This window comes from Charadrius vociferus, unplaced genomic scaffold (genome assembly GCF_000708025.1).
Source record: "Charadrius vociferus isolate BGI_N301 unplaced genomic scaffold, ASM70802v2 scaffold406, whole genome shotgun sequence".
NCBI lineage: Eukaryota > Metazoa > Chordata > Aves > Charadriiformes > Charadriidae > Charadrius > Charadrius vociferus.
The window spans coordinates 1,588,790-1,602,052 of NW_009648948.1; the positions used below are offsets into that span (position 1 = coordinate 1,588,790).

Consider the following 13,263-nt stretch of genomic DNA (forward strand, 5'->3'; position numbering starts at 1 on the left):
TCTGGTTTTCTTATTCAATTTCAAATTATAGGGAGAAAACTGTATGCTTTGCCTATGTGAAACGCACTGATTACATCAATTTCCAAACAGAATCATTAAAACTGGTCTGTCAAACTCGCTGAAGACTCTATAACCTCAAAACCAAGATATTGTAGACAAGCTGCATTACAAGCAGAGTAAGGCATTAAATAATCTGTTCCTACAAGGGATTTCTCAAAACAGATTTTAGATACTGTAAGGATGAATGTGCTAAAATATTACATTCAAGAATTTGCACCATAAAAACTGCATTCATTATGGGGAATGCAGTCACAATGAAGACAAGTTTAAGTTAAAACTATGAATATATTCTCATACATATGTCTAATTGTCTATTACTTCTCACTAAACTAGATTACCTATTCTTTTTCATGGAATTATCTTTTAACTATTTAAAAAACAAAATATAGGTGGAAGATATCAGAATGCAAGACTTGAAGAACAATCTAAAAGACGGGTAAGTATGAATCAGGAAAAAAGGGCAGTCATGTATGCAGCAACACAAAGTAGCCATGAAGACATCTCCACCAGGAGTCAACAGCCTGAGTCTTCACTTTCAAGTAGGTTATTTCACCACCTTATAAATTTACTAACTGTGAAATGTTTTGGAAGGATTTAATGGCAATCCCCAAAAGAGCCCAAGTGTTAACAGCTATTTAATCATGCAGCACAGCCGGCCAAAAATTAGGAAAATTTATCTTTTCTGTAAGAATGCATTCAAGCTTCCCTAGGCAGACAGTGAAAAACTGATTCTTGATTCAAAAGCTTCTCAGGGATCCCTAGGCACTATGGGCAAACACTCCCTCCAAGCTCTTACTTATAATTAAAAAATAAAAATAAGAAAAAGAAAAATGTTATTCAACTAATTACATGATTTAGTATAATAAAAATTAAACCTCTTCAGTATAAATGAAAATGGGAAAGAATCACGCATAAGGCACGTGAGACTAGCAAACAGACTCAAGTTCCTGGACAGGCTGTAAGACACCAATTTCCCACTTCACCACCATCTTCCAGGTAACTGTATTATCAATAATAATCATCTGTCTTTTCGCAGGAATCACCCATACAGATTCCATGCCCATATGATGCTGTATCAAATGCGATACAGCCAAAAAGCCTTTATACCTATGCTATGCATGTGATCAACTGCTTGTTATTAAACTATAATACTTATAATTTTTCACACACAAATATATTTTAGCTTCTTGTCACAGTCACTATGAATTATTTAGTTTTTTGAAAACATACACTATTTGTGGATGGCACTAATACTGATCATACCAGCATTGGAAGTACTTTTGGAATAACTAATGCATTGTTCATTATCATAATTATAAATTAGTGAGGTATTGTATTACTTGCCAAATGCTTCTAGAAAAGAACATAATCTATTCCAGCACAGAAACCAGAACTAATGCTGGATCTACAAATATTAGACGTAAAATATATTTAACCTTCTTTTCAGCACGAACTGCAAAGTAATGTCTACGCAGTGGATGGGAAACAGCAAACCATTCGCAGCAAAATTCACAACCTATATTCCTACTCTTAGTAAAGAGTACCCACACGATGCAGCTTCGTAAAGAGATTTGACAAAAGGGGATCAGGTAAGAAATTCACCGGTTCCTTCTACAATTTTGCGTTGACAAGGCGGGCCCACAAAACTTGGGACAAACTGCAGCAAACAGTGTCAGGAAATAGGTTGTACTAGTTGATTGTTTCACAGAAACAATCATCGAAAGTGGCACTTTAGCATACATTTAATGCTAAATTACACTGAAGTATTTTGATTAAGGCCAAAAGTATTTAGGACCCTGAAACATAGTCTATATTGGATACTTGGGATATGTCGGATGGAGACAAGTATGCTCCTCAGGGTCTTGCTGGAGGCGTTGCCACTTGCAACTCCTGGGTTCTCTCAGTCCATCTGAGCACAAACTCATTTAGGTGGACCAAGACCAAAACTGAAAGCAATTTAAGCTAACCTGGCTGATCTGTGCTGACATGGATGCTTAAAACCTTAAAGCATTAGCAGCGTTGAGAGAAAACACCAAGGCAAAAGATGGAGATGACTAGCAGAGCTGTAATTGCTTCAAGACTTCTTGGAAGGATGCCTGACTACACTCTTATTGCACCTCTGCTTGCCTAATACAGCCACTGGAGTTGCTGCTTCTCACATCTCGCTCTTAAGACATAGGGATCTAGAGATAACCTTCAGAAGAACATGGTACTACTCAACATGCAAACTGGATATGAACAGGAAAAAAAAAAAAGATAAGATGTTTCAGTCAATGGGTTGCGATAAGAGTTTGTCTATGAGAAAACTTTCTAACAAAGACAGAAATGAGGATCACTCACCTGCCTCTGGTGTTCTTTGAGACAGAATCTCAAATTCCCAGTCACGGGACATGAAATGGTGCAGCTCTACAATAATATACCATTGCCAATAGGACTAAACTATGCCTCTGTCTCTTAGGCTCCTCAACAGTTTATAAACATTTTGAAGATGAACTGGACAAAATGTCTTTTCTACTTCTTTCTATCACTGTCTCATCTCTGAAGCTGTATTAGGAGCTCATAAGGGAAGAAGGGTAAGAAAATTAGGTGTGCAGAGCCCACTTCCAAAAATTCTGGTGAATGATCTCTTCTCTGCATACCCTACTCCTGGGAAGGGTTGGTAAGCAGCACTCCCATTTCCAAGTAATTCTACCCAGAGTGCTACTTAAATAGCTATTTCAATAATGTGTTACTAAGCTGATTATCCAATGTTCTTACCAGACCAAGGAATTGTATTATTTGAAGGCATGACTTGAATTTCAAGATGTAGCTCTACATATCACTAAAACTAGAGTTTCTCAAAGACAGACCACACTAACACTTTTGCTTATATGAAGTATGATACATAGCTGTGTAGGAAAGGAAGGAGTGTCTGGTTTTAAATTTAATATTAAGGACAAACCCATTTAAGTACCAAGCTCTAACTTTTTGCCTTTCTTCTTATGCCTCTAAGTGACAAATGGTCTAGTTAATTTCTATCTGTTTTTTCAACATATGTAATTTGTTGAAACATAATGCATTTTCTTGTCACTCAAGACGTGTGTTTCACCTCCTCAGAATAACGTATTTAGGGTGAGGGAAAAGGATTTTTCTATAGTTTTATGTGCTGACTGGTTTTTGCACCTCTCGGTCTCTTACCTGCTTCCTCATCAGACTTCCATCTAATATCCCCTCCTTTTTTTTCATGCAACACTCTTGTTTCCTAGAGTGGAACTCAGATGCAACTTGCCATCATCATTCTATTGACCCAGTAGGAGGGAAAGAAGCACCTTGGAAGGAGACAGAAGCATCTTCTCTGTAAAGATGCCATCTACATTTGGCAAGTTTTACCTAAATTATCAGTACTGCCAAAATAATACCTTGGGACAGGCTCATCACATTGCATAAATTCACAAAACCATCGTGCCCATCAGTCTGAGGATTCCCATTGAGGTCTGCCAGTAGTTAAAACTGTAACAGATCTGTTTTGGTGGACATTCACATCCAGAGGAATGGCTCCTTGAGCATTCAAAACAGAGATTATGAAGTAGGACTCAAATAAGAATTCTCTCAATCTTACCCTCTGAAAGGGCAACGTGTCTGGACACACATTAAGTCAAAAGCAGAGAAATAGCAAAACCAAAATTCTGACATGTCAGATAACTGTTGAGAATAACGAGCTTGAATATTTGTGATGAATACTTGTTACATCTGAGAAGGTACGTGGCAATAACCTCAGCATCAAAGTAATCTCTGATATGCAGATACAACTGAAATGAAGAAACAGGCCTCCCCTCCTTTTTTTTTTTTAATATATATGTACCCCGCAAGAAATTTTCAGCTTAACTCCAGAGGAAAAAAAAAAGTTACTTTAAAGATCGGTGACCTACCAGTATATAGTATCTTATTACTATATACTACATACCAAAGCTATTAGACTCCTATGAACACAAAACTGGTTATTATGAGTAGGACCTCTGAACATCACCATATCCAAGCCCCTGCACATGCCTTGTACAAGCAATTTTTGAGTATTCCCAAGGCCAGATATTCTACAGCCTCCCTGGACAACCTGTTCCAGAGGTTGTCTACCCTCACAGCCCCGTAGTCCGGTTTACCAGTCATCATCTCCACTGGTTTTATACTCACCAACATGAGCTCAGCAACTTGAACCTAACTGAATTTGCTCTTACGTCTCCTCTTTGATGCTAACTCTCAGTTTCAGAGATGATAAAAAAAATAATCAGAGAACCAAATATGTCATAAAGCAATAAAAAAATAGCAAAAAAGAGTGATTCAGGAAAGAGATAAGGAATTATGCAATGAGGTAGGTACATCTCCTACATGTTTATTAATAATATCTCATTTTTTAACCAAATCTGCTGTTAACACTAGACTAACACCTAGAAAATTGTTTAGCTATTTCTACAAATCTTTTTTTTCCCCCTTTTTTTTTTTTAATGTGAGAAGTGAGCTTTGAAATCTTGCAATGAATTCTAACCTAATCTCCAGAAAGAAGATGTAACCTTGCTGCACCACTAGCTTACAAGTAGGAAGACAGTTACATTCTGAATAAAAACGTTTGGGGGGGGCTTTTTGTTCAGATCAAGGAACTTGCCATTTAAGTTACAAAGGTCACTAAGCATGAATCACTGTGGCAGAGTCTGAATCATACTATGGAAAGGGATTTCTTCTTCTCTGGGAATAATTAAGATAACGTTCTTCTGAAATCATTACCACTTGCGCATGGGCTAAGGACTGTAAAATGATGTCAAGTTTATAAATCATTTAAACTATTTGAGAGAAGGAATGCTTAAGAACTATTATAGAAACAGATAATAATTTGAAATACTTTCCTTTTTTCTCCCCTTGTTTTCTCTTCAATTAGCTGGTTTTAATACAGGCATTTTTTCCCCTCTATGTTCTCGCACAGATGTGGCTGCAGAAATGTCAATCTGTGTTCTCTGTTGTCTACCGATTACTCATATTCAGGTATATGCAGTAACAGACTCTCTTAGGAGCTTCACAGAAGTTAAGGAGGCCAGAGAGATGATGACTCCTCACAAAAGTGGTTCTTGGGGACAGACTTGGAAACAGTTATTTCTTCTGACCCTCTCTAAACCAGGCCAGAAGTGGTGTCATCCACACTGCTCAGAGCACACCACCACTTCGCCAATTTCAGCAAATTCTTCAGTGGTCTAAGGGTGTCAGCCTGGACATCTTTTTTTCAGGGCACTGACAAGCAGAGTTTATTTATTTGGCCTCTCCTTTGTTACAGCAGTATCAGCAAAATCAGGCCTTTACTAACGGTGGCAGGAGGCACGAAAAGAAACCTGGTTTACAAAAGGAGGATTTAAAAAGAAAGAAAAACCAAAAAGAAACAGCATGCAGACTATCAGATGATAGAGTATTTTTCCAGGCCCACACAACAGCATGAGCTACCAGGAAAATACTTTAAAGCGACTTCTTGTTTGATATAATACACTAAATTCTGAAGGGGTAAAAATGTAAAAATTCTTTGCATTTAATTTCTTTATTACCCACACACCATAAAAGCTGCTTTCATAACAAAGTAGTGTGAGTGCTGTACTGAGCTAATCCTAATCTACCTGTTGACCCTGTACACCCATCCTTCTGTTGCCAAGCAGCTCCAGGCTTACTCCAGGCAATTCCATTGCCTCTCAGACCTTTCAAACCCTCTCAGTTCACCATCCCTCCTTCACGACTTCCTCAGGAGGGAAGAAACAAATGTATAGCAAATGAAGTTGTCTCCAAGGTGTGTGGGACAGAGTAAGAACACTAGGTCCGAAGAAAAACAGAAGTGTGACATATGCATGCAGAAAAAGAGGTTCTGTTGCGAGAAATCACTAGACTTGGATCCCCTGTCTTTTTAAGAGACCACTTTTTGCTGCTACCTCTGATCTCCTTGAAGAGATGCTCCCAGTACTGCTTTCTTTCAAGTATCACGCCTGGATACTGAAGATACACACTCCAACTCCACTATGTTGTTCACACTCACATATTAGCACAGGCGTCTTCCAGATCCCCTGTATGCTTTTCTCCATAATTACAATAACCCCTCTGCCCACCTGACCTATGGGTTCCTCTTCACCTTCTAACCCTCTTCTCATACACCCTTTCTTGTTTTCTGCCATTTGTCGAAAAGATTTCATAAATGGTAAAGTTTTAATCCAGAACTTAAATCTGAAAGGTTAATTGCATAGTTTAGTATCCTGGAATTTTATCTTTTGACTTCGATATCTCAATTAACATTTAAAGACCTGATTTCATCAAGATGCTGCAGATGCTCTGAGGTATCTTGTGATGAAAAACAACCCTAAATCTATTTTAAAAGACCACTGCTCTCTAATAAACCATATTCCAAAATAGCATGCACCAGTCCAAATCTACTGGTTTGTACAATTCTAAAGTAAACAGAAGTGCACGCATGTGCATGTTCACACACGCACATGAATATATATAACCTGCTTTGTATTCACAAGACATTAACTAATATAATAGCATATTAACTAATAAAAAACCCCTTTGTGATGTGCTAACACCGCAATAATTTTTTATGTTCTTGCTACAAACGTCCAAAACAACTGAAAAAAAAAAAAGCATGTTAACTGGAATGAAGGCCCTTATGTAATTTAAGGAGGAAAAAGCCTAAAATAAATTGAAGTTGTGGTTAGAGCATACATGGTGGAAAGATCAGAAATTTACTGTTTACACACACTTAAGACATACAAAAGGAAATGCAGAGTAGAGGTACCCAACAACCACAACTTCCCTCTTATGATATGCAGTGATCGTTTGGAAAACTTCTTTTTAAAAGACAAAGACTCAAATGCCATGTCTCCCGCAACTCCTTTAAAATTGTTTTACTGAATTAAAATAAAAGTTGTGTGGATGGCTCTACTGCGTAATTAATAGGGGTTACACTTAGATTTTCTTCCATAACTTCAGTGGTTTTGATACTGCTTTTGTGGCACCTAGAATATTACATCAGAAGAAAAATCAACAAAGAAACTGCCCTTGACGTTATTTATGATTATGCTTTGTTAGCAAAGCCTACTGCGGCATGCATTTTCTTACCGGTATCTATGAACAAATATACCCTTAAATATAGAGTTCATCATATTTTCGATTTCATCTTGGTTTTCTTGTAGCTGCAAAAAACAAAACAAAAATAAGATGACTGCTTATTATAATTGGATATTCTACAATTCCTATTGGGAAATATTAGAAGACCATGGAAGAGCACTTAATTAAAGGTATTAGTAGTTTCACCATTTTCTACTTTTCCAGCACATGCCTATATTGTGTGCATATACATACATCTATACAAATATAGATGCAATGACTTAATGGAAGAAAGTTAACAATCTCTACAAACATCAAGTACTTTAGTTTCAAATTAGTCCTTTGAAGTGGTCATCACCATTCTTTTGCTAGTGAAATTTAGACAAGTAGAGACCATGTGTTCAGTAATGTCAGCAGTCCTCTAGTCATAGTTAAACAGACAGAACTGTGAGTGAACAACAGCTGCAAAAATGAAGCTGGTTACAGATCAGGAACCCCCTCTGAAAAATTCAATGTCCCATTTAAGGAAAGTACTTAAAAATGTTCTCACTCTTAAGCATGTGTGTAAGTTGCTTTAACTTCAGTGCCCACGATAACAGTTTCTGAACCAGGAGGCTTTCTGGAATCAGAGCATGAGTGCTTAACATTGGAGCACACCTGACATCCAGGCCTTAGATTGAAAAAAAAAAAACAAAACAAAACAACCCACAACAAAAAACCCCAAACCCAAACAAAAAACAAACCCACATGAAAAATGTGTTATGAGCGTGTTTTTTTAAATAGGAATGTTTTTTAAAAATCTTAATATTTCCCATGTAACATGAGCACATTTGGTAAGTACTATGGACAACTTTGTGTCAATGAATCTGTTAACACATCCTAAAGGCACATCTTGGAATCAATTAAAGTATTGTCATACAATCAGCTTTTGTACTAAACAAAATAAGTATGACTTAATTACACCAAAATGCAGCTTTGTTAAATAAGATGATGCCAATTTTATACAATCAGCTTTTGGAGCAGCACTACTACTACACTCAAATAGAGCCTTGCTAGTACAGAGTGCACATATGCATAAAATAATGAAACCTGGATAATTATGGATCTATATATTTAGCAGACAAAACACCTTAAAGCCAGAGGCAGAATTATGATCAGCTGTTTTGACTTCCTGCATAGCATGAGCTCATAAACACTTTCACCTAGGGGTTTATATTTTTCAAGCCATGTTTATAAACATTTCTACAGTATCTTTCAGATAAGATCTAAAGTAGCTTGTAAAATTCAGTAAATGAAGTTTCCCACTTTCCTAAAATGTAAGGAGGTGCTGTCTCCATTTTGCATATGGGGAAACCGAGGCACTGAGAGTTCTTGACTAATTTGCCAAAGACCTGTCAAAGAAATTAATTTCATAGTAAAAGGGATTATGTACAATGGGAAAAGTTGGGTGCACACCAGCTCGGCATATACCAAAGGGCTGGTACACAAAACAAGCACATTTAGACACACCTTCTGGGAGAAGCACTATTTTGAGCATCAGCTCAACCCAAATATGCCTGGACTAAATGCCTGTTCAATACAGAACCCAAAAGGCAGCATGAATTTCTCATGACTTCTCAGTTGGTTGACTCCACAAGCTACAGGCAGCCAAATATCCCCAGAAACATGGAGCTAGAGACAACCTAGCACAGACTGCAGAGCAAAACGAGGGTGGGAATGAACCAAGAAGCCTCAGGAGGCTGCCTGAAAAACTAATGAGGCCCTGAAAGGGAAAGGGGAAGCTCCTGCAGAACTTCGGGTATGAATTGTTAATATAAAAATACACCACACAAGAGAGGTCAGAGAGAGTGAACTTTACGAGGCCCGAGAAGCTTAAGATACTGAAGAAAAGCATGCTGTGTCATTTCTTTGAATAAGAAGTTGAGCAGCACCATACAAGACTAAGTGGCACAGGTGAGGGGACAGTATGGATGGTTTCCTCCCTCTTCTGCTTTTTCAACAGGGTATTTACAGCTTGCTATAAACATGGTAAGTCATCAGCTACACAACTGATCCAGGGATCCATGTGCTGGGACAGAGCTGATGTAGGAGGAGAATCAGCGATTCAGAAGGTCCATTTGAGATCCCTTTTACTTGTGTGTGATAACATTTAAAAGATACAATTCTCAAATGCATCCTAGTTTCAGTAATGAATTAATAATTCTTTGAAAAATATGAATTTTCTCCAAAAGTTTAATTACTTTTTTACACTTTGAGCTTTTGTAGATCAGGTACTTGAATTTCAGTGCTTAACTTCAGGCATCTTGAGAGAGCATTTGTGTCTCGGGATTCCTGCTTTTACCAATGCAAAAATGATAGAACACTCCCCCTTTAAACCTAAGTAAAAATAAGGGAAACATTCTCTTCTTGACTCAGCAAGCATTTTGAGAAGCTCAAAAAGCCATGTATAACAAACACAAAATTTGAATTTCTACTGGCAGCAACTAAAACACAGCTTCCTCTATTTTGTGGCAGATTGTTACATCAATCATCCTGTTTAGTTGAAAATCTCATTGACAAGAATAGACCTTCACGCTGCTCTCACATTAGGTATGTAAAAGATGACATGAGAAAGAAACACTTCAGAGAGAGTGTTCCGTTTCTTCTACTTCAGATTAATTTGCCACACTTAGCTTGCAAACCGTCCCTATATAACTTCACCAAGATAAATGCATGCCCATGTGTGTGCCTATGAGGGTTTATTACAATGGCACTACATCAAAAGAATCAACTAAGGAAGTGCCGGCACAGAATACTATTATAAATTCAGCATATTTAACGTGGGAAATATACAGCATTATGTTAGGAATTCTCACAGAGAGCTATTATGCCATCTAATCCTAATAAATCTCATCTATACAGGGCCCTCTACTATGCTTCACATCCTGTATTTGAGGACATACTCAAACACCACCGCTCCTCTCTGGCTTACTCCTATGCAACATTTTGATTAGTTTTAGTGAGTAGTGATATGAGAGAGACTGAACAGACATAGTAAAAGTTAAGGTTTGCCAAACGCTCGTTTTTCTTTGAGGGTTCACAGCCCCATGCTAGCCTGGGCTGCCTGGCTTCCAAGCCTCCCCAGAGCAATTATATACTGCATCTCCAAACGCCATTGAAAAGAACAGCCGAAGGAACAGGTATAGAGGATGTCCATAGACACAGAGATGCTAAGTCAAGTTACTCAGTGCAATTAGTGACTTTGTCCTTCTCTGGAAATTCAAAGTAACAATCAGCAAATGTGGAATAGAAACTGTGGTCCAGATATTTTAAGAAACCAACTCTGCTTTTTAAAATGCTTTAAGGCTGACATTGAATTTAATATTTAATTTAAAATGTTTCTCTTGCAGTTTGGGCAGGAGAGATTGTTCTTGCTTTGTACCTTAATGCATGATTTTTAAGAATTATGAAAGCCAAATAAAATTGTGCTACGGATCATAGGGGTAAAATAAAAATAAAAATACATAACTGTAATTATCCCCAGACAAAGACTATAAAGACAAGCAATTTTGAGTCAAAGTTATACCTAAAAGAATCCAAGGTGCATACAGGTGAAGCACCCAGACATCCTTAATTTGCCATGAAGTAAACAATGGTGCAGGATATACATTCAAAACTACTACATTAAAAATAATAAATTTAAATCTAATTCATATATACTTCAATTTTTCAATCCATCTTATGAGTTTTACATGGCATCTTTACAGATTATGGCTGTTTGGGTGTATGTGTATTCATTTTCTGCTTGTTATCTTTAAATTTCTTTTAAGTACAACTCTAAAACTGAATTTCCTGGGATATAATACTTTATTTAGGGATGATTACAGCAACCTTCTAATGGTTTTGCTCACCTAATGCCAGACTGGTACTTACTAAAAGCGACTTTAATGTCTCCCTAGCTTCTTCTCCCTGAGACCAGGTGCTATAGCCCCCACTCCAGTGTTTCTTGAAAGCAGCTACAAAAAGAAGTACTAATGAGACACTATGTAATAATTGCAGCGATCAAAGGGAGAAATGGGCAGTGCAGTGAGGGACTACATGTGATCCTTTTTCAAAATCTTTTTGCATAATCAAAACAGCTACTACTTACAACTTGAGACTAATTTTCTTCCTGCCTGGTCATAACATACAAGCCTGAGAATCAAAATTATCCTGCGCCTGCAGAACAGCACACAAATTCAACTGAATGTGTTAATACAAGATTTAAAAGTGTAGCCCAAGTAATATGCTTGAGATCACACAAACACAAGTGCAGAACTAATCTCTTGTTTCTCACTATGGTACTCAAGTCACAAACCACCCTGGACTTTCTGTTGGAGGGAATGCACATGAACCAGGAAAAAAAAAATTCATCTTTTCACTTGCCTCTTTTCTTTTCTGAAGCAGCAGCTCCAATCTTTCATTAGCTCTTTTGCCAATCATTTTGTTTCTCTCAGCTTCATACTGCCTCTGTGTATTATCCTGATGAATGCTCAGGTTTAAGGCAACATTCACAAGAGCAGTCATAAGCTTCATAGCTGCAAAGGCAGAAGACAGAATATGACTCTTTACCTGTAGTCAGAGCTAAAAAAATATTTTCTCAGCAGATCCATACTCACAGAAAATAACCACCTTGACCCTGACACAAAGCCATCTGGAAAGGCACTTCCCACCCAAGCAATACCCAGGTCACTTGGCTCATCTAAAGATCAGAAAAGAGAGTATATATACTGCATTGAGCTCACGGCAATGTTCTTTGCCATCTTCTTCAGAAAATTATGCAAGTTCTGAGTGCATAAGGTCAAATCAGCAAGTATGTGAACCTGCAGGATCAGTGTACACCATGAAGCCAGTTACTGTGGAGTTATATACATTTATTTACTGGAAAGTACCATTACAGACTATATACTAAGGGTAACACTCAACAAATAGCTTCTGAGGATTACTCAATTTACAAGGGACAACAGCACAGTTTCTCTGAAAGTAAGTCTGATGTTGCTCTAAAGTCAAGTCTGTAGCTTTATAAAAGTACAATTAGAACTTTATGTACCCATTTATACACATTTTCACACATGCTGGATCTAATATTGTTCATGTCTAGTTTTCTGTATAATTTATTTTTACAAAAAAATTTGTAAGGGTCTTTCTCATGCTCTGTGTGGTTACATGGTGTATCACATTTTACAATACTGAAAAAACAGCAAAATAACCTAACGAACTCTCACATCCTCTCTGGCTAAATGTGCAGCATTGTCTTCAAGGTAGAAAAGCAGCGATACACATAGAGAAGTGAAGTTACTCTTATAGTAACTGTCTTATCTTGCTATTGCTCAAAGCTGGTAACTCCAAGAAGCACCCACATGCACTTCTTGCCTTAAGTTTCTTGTTATAGTGAATCATTTCTGATTCAAATTGGCCAACACAGAGGAAAATTGGAAAAAAAAAAATAAGACCTCAAAACCACTCCTTCAAGAATAAATGAAATTCTAAATGTAGATTTTCAGAAACTTTATCAAGACTGAGCTCCATGGCATCATGCTGACCTCTGCTCTGCAGGACAGCAACATAATTAAATGTGCAAAAACTAGCTTGAAGGAAATTTGCCCAATCAAAACAAAGCTCTCAAGCTCGTTAAAACAAACACATAAATAAATAAGTGGCATGTATTATCACTGGAAAATACTGGAGATCTTCGGCAGCTCCTATTCCTAATGTAAGCGCTAGATACACATATATCTAACACAAGAAGCCAGCAGTGGCTTAAATAACTGAAGTTAGTTGTGATGAACCTTATCTTTAGCATTCGCTTGAAGTTTCTAGCTACATAATCCACTCCAACTGATGGCAACTATTTCTTCCACACAGCACAGGGCTTGGGTAACATCTCTGTGGTGTGGTTTCCTGTCTTTTCAATCAAACCTCTCACAGTTTCCAAACACCTGTCCCACAGAAGGATGAACCAACCAATATAAGACATCAGAGTGCGTACCTCACTCCAGAATCTCTCTCTTATGAAACAATTAACCACAACCTAAGCAAACCAACATCACCTGGAATTGAAGACAGTATCAGCTAGAAAGA

At 37.5% G+C, this 13,263-nt stretch overlaps 1 protein-coding gene across 2 annotated transcripts in view; it reads right to left on the bottom strand.

The window, feature by feature from the left end:
- STAG1 (stromal antigen 1) overlaps positions 1-13,263 on the bottom strand; it is a 151,121-nt gene that overhangs the window by 71,925 nt on the left and 65,933 nt on the right. For both annotated transcript variants that reach the window (XM_009887368.1, XM_009887367.1), the window contains exons 7-8: positions 11,569-11,720; positions 7,177-7,250 (exon numbers count right to left, since the gene is read on the bottom strand). In XM_009887368.1, coding sequence (XP_009885670.1) covers positions 7,177-7,250; positions 11,569-11,720 — 226 coding nt within the window. The remainder of the gene's footprint in view (positions 1-7,176; positions 7,251-11,568; positions 11,721-13,263) is intronic.